At 42.4% G+C, this 7404-nt stretch overlaps 1 protein-coding gene across 1 annotated transcript; it reads right to left on the bottom strand.

Annotated features, from left to right (window-relative positions):
* Nucleotides 1-5333: 5333 nt before the first annotated feature.
* On the bottom strand, nucleotides 5334-6583 carry LOC120296153 (ethylene-responsive transcription factor ERF113-like). The gene is made up of 2 exons (XM_039317817.1): nucleotides 6450-6583; nucleotides 5334-5799 (listed from the first exon to the last, which is right to left on the bottom strand). Exons 1-2 carry the CDS (start codon nucleotides 6581-6583, stop codon nucleotides 5334-5336), a joined length of 600 nt encoding a protein of 199 aa, XP_039173751.1.
* Between the last annotated feature and the right edge of the window lie 821 nt (nucleotides 6584-7404).

Genomic DNA, 7404 nt, shown 5'->3' with positions numbered 1-7404 from the left:
GCTGTAAAGGCTTAGTTTGGGCGCAGTTGATTTGGTATGTGTCTAACATTAATCTTATGAGAAACATGAATTCCAAGTCAAAATATGATCACACGTGTAGTAGGGTTGGGATCTTTAGGGTAATGACCTAAGTAACACCGACACTAACACGCGACGCGACACGACACGACAAGCCAACACGTTATTTCTCGAAAAACGGAGAATTCCGATACGTTGAGACACATTATATATTAAATGTATATTTTTACATATATAATAAATTTTTATTTTTATGATTATTTCAATCGAATTAATTTGATTCAAATTCAAAAATAAATAAATAAATAAACAAGAATAAAATAGAATGAATTTACACTAAAAATATTAATCCGCCATTTATTAAAATTATTTATTATTTTAATTTGACAAATTCGACTTCATTCCAATAATCTATAAAAGTTGGGGGAAAAAAAACAACTCACATTCTAGATTTGTGTATCGGAAGATAAGAGAAAAAAACTTGGGGATAAATTGTATATCACAGAAGTGAGAGCCGGAAGAGAAAACTAAATTTTTTTCTTTCTCCAATTTTTTAATATTATTTTTTCACATATATACATTTTAATCTATCATTTATTGAATATTTTTAAGATTGAACTCGCATATTGAAATCATATGTCAAAAACTCGTATGTCAAAATAGTATCAGAAGATATCGGAAAAGTTGACTAGATGCCTAAATTTTCCAACATGTGTTATTCAAGTATTGAAGAGTGTTCGAGAATATCAGAGAGTGTCAAACACATGTCAGAATATCCGACAAGAGACAAAAGCTCTCGAAGAGTGTTGATACTTTTTAGAGAGAATGACTAGAGGGGGAGTGGCGTTGATCATTCCTCTGCACCCTTTTATTGATTAGGAAAAAAAGCTGCAAACATAAAGTGTGCTTATCATGCGGATAGAAATTCGTTTTCACTCACCATCTAACTCTATATGTTAGTATAGGCCTAGTTAAAGGGCCAAGGTGCCCAAGCACTGACAAGGGCGTTCAACCCTCGATATCGAATGTGAGGTGGTGGCGTCGCCCCTTCAAGTTCCACTCCCCCACGCAGTCGACCGAGCTAGCTCTCTCTCTCTCTCTCTCTCTCTCTCTCTCTCTCTCTCTCTCTCTCTCTCTCTCTCTCTCTCAATTGTCTTTTCTTCTCTTAAATTTTTTGTGTTTGCTTTTCTTTGATTTTTGGGCCTTTATTTTTTGTGCTGCGGCGTCTTCTAAAAAAAAAAGTTTAGCGTCGACAATTTTTGACCACTTATTCAAAGGCTGAAGTCTTTGCTTTCCCAGCAGTAGGGTCAGATCACAGTCCTTTGATGCTTAACACTGAAAGCCAGCAGCGCCGTCATGGTAAGATCTTCAAATTCGAAGCTTACTGGTTGCAACATCAGTCTTGTCGGAAAATTATTCAGGAGGCCTGGTCCTTAGCTCGGGCAAAGGGATTTAACCTGCCAAAAGTATTAAAACAGGTTAGTTGGGCTCTTTTGCGATGGAGTAAAGTCAGTTTTCCTAAAGCAAATGAACAGATTGCAACCATTCAGCAGCAACTTCAATCAATTACAAATCAAACATATGGTTCTTATGACAAGCAGCTAGTTCAGCAGTTGAAAGACAAGTTCCACGATGCTTGGCAGCAGGAGGAACAGTATTGGGTGTTGAGGTCTAGGATCAACTGGCTCCGGTGGGGTGATAAGAATACTAGTTTCTTTCATGCCACTACTATACAACACAGAAATAGAAACATAATAAGGATGCTGCTCGATGAAGAACAACGATGGGTTACTAACGATCGGATTCTCAAGCAAATGACGAAGGACTTCTTTTCAACGCTTTATAAATCTGAAGGAGCTCGTGACTATGGGCCAATTCTTGAGAAATGTGAAAGTGTTGTCACAAATGATATGAATATGCAACTCATTTCAGAAGTTACCCGAGAGGAAGTCAAAATAGCCGTTTTTCAGCTGGGAAAGACTCAGGCCCCAGGTCCGGATGGCTTCAACGGTCTCTTCTACCAACATCATTGGGATATATTAGAAGACGAGGTTTTCTTCTCGGTTCAACAATTCTTTCAATCGGGTTCTATGCCACCGGAACTAAACCAAACCACACTCACTCTTATTCCAAAAGTCCCGAATCCAGATAGCCTAGATCAATACAGACCCATCAGTCTTTGTAACTTTGCATATAAAATAATATCCAAAGTGATCGCTAACCGACTAAAACCCCTCCTGCCCGACATCATCTCTACCGAGCAAAGCGCATTCGTCAGCGGTCGCCAAATACAGGACAATATCCTAATTGTGCAAGAGGTTCTACATCAGCTCAAAACCAGGACTCGCAAGCGAAAATTTCAGGCTGTTGTAAAGATGGAAATGAAAAAGGCGTACGACCGAGTCGAATGGGATTTTCTCCGCGACTACTTACTTAGGTTAGGCTTCCATTCTACTTGGGTTACGTGGATTATGCAATGCATAACTACTGTTTCCATTAGTGTTAAATTTAATGGGGAACAACTAGAGTATTTCCACCCCACGCGAGGAATTCGGCAAGGAGATCCTTTATCTCCCTATCTGTTTATTCTTATGGCAAACATGATGACTACTCTCATCCTCAAGCTATCCATATGGGGAACCTTAAGGGTATCCAACTAAATAGGTGGTGTCCAACTTTGACTCATTTGTTTTATGCCGATGATGCTATCTTCTTTCTACACGGGTCAATACAGGAATGCCAAGAACTCTCCAACATTCTGAATCGGTATTGTTTTGCTACGGGACAGGCTGTAAACAGAAACAAGTCGGGTATTTTCTTTAGTAAAGGCTGCCCTAACAGACTTAAGGAAACTTTAGCTCAGGAAATCAGAATACCTATGCTAGCAAAAACTGGGAAATATCTTGGTATCCCGTCTGATTGGGGACGTTCTAAACGAGACATGTTTGCGTGGATACTAGGCTAAGTTAATGTCAAACTTGATGGGTGGAAGGAAAATCTTATCTCTAAGGGGGGAAAGGAAATCCTTATTAAGAGTGTTGTACAGGCCATCCCACATTACGATATGTCCATTTTTAAGATACCTGTTTCGCTTTGCCAATCCATTGAAAAAAAGATTGCCCGTTTTTGGTGGCAAAATGATAGCTGGAAATCTGGAATCCATTGGAAACACTGGGAGGTACTAAAGACTGGGAAGCAGATGGGAGGTCTAGGATTTCGAGACCTAGTGGCTTTCAACAAAGCCATGTTAGGTAAACAGGCCTGGCGTCTAATACAGAATCCTACTTCTTTATGGGCAACTCTCTTCAAAGGTCTGTATTTCCATTCTCAAGATTTTTTAACTGCTTCAAAAGGTACTAGATCTTCCTGGGGTTGGCAGAGTATCCTAATTGGAAGGGATTCCATTTCATCAAAGCTTCAATGGTCGGTAGGGAATGGTATGAACATTAGGATTCGAGAAGATCGTTGGCTTCCTAAAGGTAGAATAGGCGGAACGGCTGCTGTACAGGAACCTAAAAGAGTTGCTGATCTGATTGACACAGACACTCAACGATGGAATCTGTCTTTACTGGAACGTTTTTATGATGCGGAAACTACTGCAGAAATTCTTAAGATACCGATCAGGCCGGAATATACGACTGACAAGGTCATCTGGCAGTGTGCCGTTCAAGGCGTGTTTACTGTGAAAAGTGCCTATTGTGTTCTCAGACATGAGGCATCTACTCCTACAGTTAACAGAGCTTCTTCCTCATGTCAACCACCAAAGCAACTACGGAACACCATATGGAAACTCCAGATTGCTCCCAAACTTAAATTTTTCCTCTGGTCACTCTATCAGAACGCATTGCCAACAAAAGAAAATCTATTTCGCAGGAAAATTAGTGCTTCTCCTATCTGTACCCTCTGTTTATCTAAACAGCCTGAGACTGCGGAACATTTATTTTTAGGCTGCCCTTGGACCTCACAGGTTTGGTCTCATCCCCAAGTCAGAGTTTCTATACAACTAGCAGCAATTCATCGCATAGAGGAATGGATTACTCATCTGTCTACAAAAAACCAGACTGTACCTGGTTTGGAGCTGATCGCCACCCTGTTATGGCAGATATGGAAGTCTCGTAATCGCTCCATCTTCGCTCGACTGAGACTCGACCCCTTTCAGGTTGTGGCTCGCACTCTTGAACAGGTACGCACAGCCACTCTAGCCTCAGCTTCAGTCCCCGGAATCGCATTAAACCACCAGCGTCCTGATCTCAGTACCCTATGGCGGCCTCCAGACCCAGGCGCTCTCAAGATCAACATCGACGGGGCTTATTAACCAGGAAGTATTACAAGATCAGTAGCCTATATTTGTCGCGATCAAACCGGTACTTTGATGGAAGGATTTACGAAGACCGTACCTGCGTATTCGGCATTGCAGGTCGAGGTTCAAGCCTTGAATATCACTCTGATTCATCTGATCAACTCCACCGAAAATAGGGTTTCTCTCATCGAATCTAATTGTCTCGTACTCGTCGAAGCGGTTCGGGATACGAACGCATCTCCATGGGAGATCAGACCCTTGATCATCGAAGCTGTAGCTCTCCTCTCGCGTCTTCCTCGTCTGCGTGTTCGATTTTGCCCTAGAGAGGCTAATTCAGCGGCAGACTGGGCCGCAAAGGCCTGCAATAGTGGCTCTTTACCAGAAACTTGGGCTTTGTCCCCTCCTGCTCCTTTGTTAGATTTATTAGCTTTTGACGCTTTTCAAGCAGGTTGTAACTATCGGTTCAGCTAATGCAATGTTTCTTTCCGTCAAAAAAAAAAAAGTGGACGGAGCTAATAAAAGTTTTTAGTGGCTTTATAAGTATACGATAATTTAGATCTCAATTGCATTAATTAAAAAAGGATTTGATAATATTTTCACAATAAGTATATCTAAGGTCTCCCAAAGGAGGAGAGACTCCAGAAGCAGCGACGGGTAGAGAGAGCGTTGCGGCTTGGCGAGGCTAAAAGGACAGATGGAGGAGGGGTAAGAGGTTTATTAACCAGTTCATTTGTGAGTGCAATGTGCACCCAAAATTTTAAAAAGAGCCAGCAATTGGAGGCCGCGCTCGATAAGGGAAAAAGGAAAACACGACATTCCATGCTAATTTCGATCCTTGCCAAAAACATACTCCAATGGTAATCTTTCCCGCTCCTTTCTCGCAAGAAACACAAACAATTGACGCCCAAATCAAGCGTAACACAACACGCTTGCATCTGTGCATCATTCCCATATTAACCAGACCAAAATATTTCCAAAGAGAATGTTCTAAAGACACACAAAAGCACTTTCCTCTTCACTTGCTTCGGTCACCAGGCTTGTATTCCTCAGCATCCTGAAAATCATAACTAGATGATCTCGCCACCTCGTCTTGTCGAGACGACGACATCAAAGATGGGGAACCAAAGTGCTCTTGACCCAACAAGGTCGAAGTAATGAAGGGGAACTCCGCATCGCTACTTGAGAGAAGCTGCGCGTATTGAATCAAGTCCGGGTATGCTTCATGAGACGATGCCGTCATTGTCACTGATGGATTAAACGGCATGGCATTGATGTTTTGTCCGGACAATGACGATAGATTGCTAGGAGGGTACACGTTCCTAGGGATGCTAGTACTAGTGTTGCCTTGAACTCGTTCGGGGAAATTGAGCTTGGCCTTGGTGCCTTTGAATCTGAGGGCAACGGTGTCATAGGCAAGGGCTGCTACTTCAGCCGTGTCGAACGTGCCAAGCCCTAATGGCTTATACAATTTTTTAGCTATGCTAAAGGTGAACGATAATCAATTTAATGAAAGTGCTCGATCAAGAGTGTTTGTCTCTAAGAACTATAGGCACTCTATGATAAAGCCCTAATGGCTTATACGATTTTTTAGCACAATTTTTTTAACAACGATTTTTCCACAATGTTAAGAGAAGACTACCCAAAAAAAAAAAACAATTCTATTTTTGAGCTTTTTCATGACTTTATAAAAAAAATTATTTTTTCGAATTTTTAATTAATTTATTTATTTAGTTATTTATTTATTGTTGTTGTTATTATTCTTACATTTTATTCTAAAATTTTATAAAAATATTTTTTTAAATTTTTATTTGGAAAAGGGATCCAGGCCGGGCTCGGGCCCGAATCCGGGCCTGTCGATTTGGACCAATTCACAGGTAGATTCCCACACTGAGCCCAATTTGGCCTAGGCCCTAAAACAAATCAAAACTAAACCCCAAAAGCCCAATTCACCTAAAACGTCCAGCCCAGCCCGACTAAGCCCTAAACTTACTATGGCAGAATCAAATCCAATGTTAGTTCTATGTTTCCATTGACACCACCCCAGGCCTAGCTTCTATTGTGACGGAAATCAGCCCAAGATCCTTTAAAATAAACCTAAGCTACCATTTAGGGCCCTTTATGCCCTAGAAACCCCCTTTTCACGCCATCCATGAGCGAACGACGCCGCTCAGCCTGACCACGCTCCAACTCCGGCGGCTTTGGACTTTTAGCAATGGCGACATCGCGGAACCTCAGAAACGGGCCTCCCCCGGCGGTGGAACTCATGCCGTCCGATGCCGGCTATCCAAACCGGTCACCAATATCGACGAACCAACCCACGGCGAACAACCAATGCACGATTTGGAGAGACCAACTTTGACCGACATTCCGCGCAACTATGGCTGCCAAGGACGAGATGAGTTACCCCGGGCTACTGACTGCCATGGAAAACCACTGAAACAAACAAACATGGAGAAAACAACACAAGGGAAGGCCATGGCACCTTAATTGATGAGCAAAAATTTCATAAAAACATACTTAATAATAAATGAGAGGATCAACAGCACTCCAACCACACTAGCGTGCCTCGAACTCGAAAGAAAAGGCGTTGTGCTCACAAGCTCATCTCTGGATCATTTCATCAAACATAGGGTGAGTACAGAAGATATCGAGCATTTTTTAGAACTCGAACTCGGGTCTAGACCCAAAAAACATCACCAGGGAATGCTCGACATCAAGCACCAACTCAGTTAAAAAGAAAGCGCTCGAGATCTAGAGACACCAAATTCGATCCTTCCTTGAAACAGAATAGGGCGAGGCAAAATGGGACTTCATGGGAATGAGTTTTGACCGCGAAATCCCTATCCAGCTCGGAGATGGCGGCTATAGGGCGAGCTCGGGATGAGTCGAGCTATGGTCGACCGCTTCACGACGTCCCCGAGCCGAGATCCTCGAGAAACTCACCGGAGGTTTGGTGCGGGGTTAAAACGAAGCTGCAAACTTGAAGGCGTCGGCCGATAGTCGTCAGGCGGGGCTCAAGCGTGGCCATAAGCTGCCGGAGAACTCCTTCTTGCATTTCGGTTTTACTCTCTCAGTCGCTCTCTTTT

Source organism: Eucalyptus grandis, chromosome 7, assembly GCF_016545825.1.
Source record: "Eucalyptus grandis isolate ANBG69807.140 chromosome 7, ASM1654582v1, whole genome shotgun sequence".
Classification (NCBI taxonomy): Eukaryota; Viridiplantae; Streptophyta; class Magnoliopsida; order Myrtales; family Myrtaceae; genus Eucalyptus; species Eucalyptus grandis.
Note: the sequence above shows the minus strand (reverse complement) of the source record. Positions and strands in the feature narration are given on the sequence as shown.

Bases quoted from the DNA above. Each gene is read 5' to 3' on its own strand.
- LOC120296153 (XM_039317817.1), bottom strand. From the start codon at position 6,583: ATGAGTTCCACCGCCGGGGGAGGCCCGTTTCTGAGGTTCCGCGATGTC. The intron at 5,800-6,449 runs GTTTCTAGGGCA...GTTCACCTTTAG, and splicing joins ATGGATGGCGTGAAAAGGGG to CATAGCTAAAAAATTGTATA.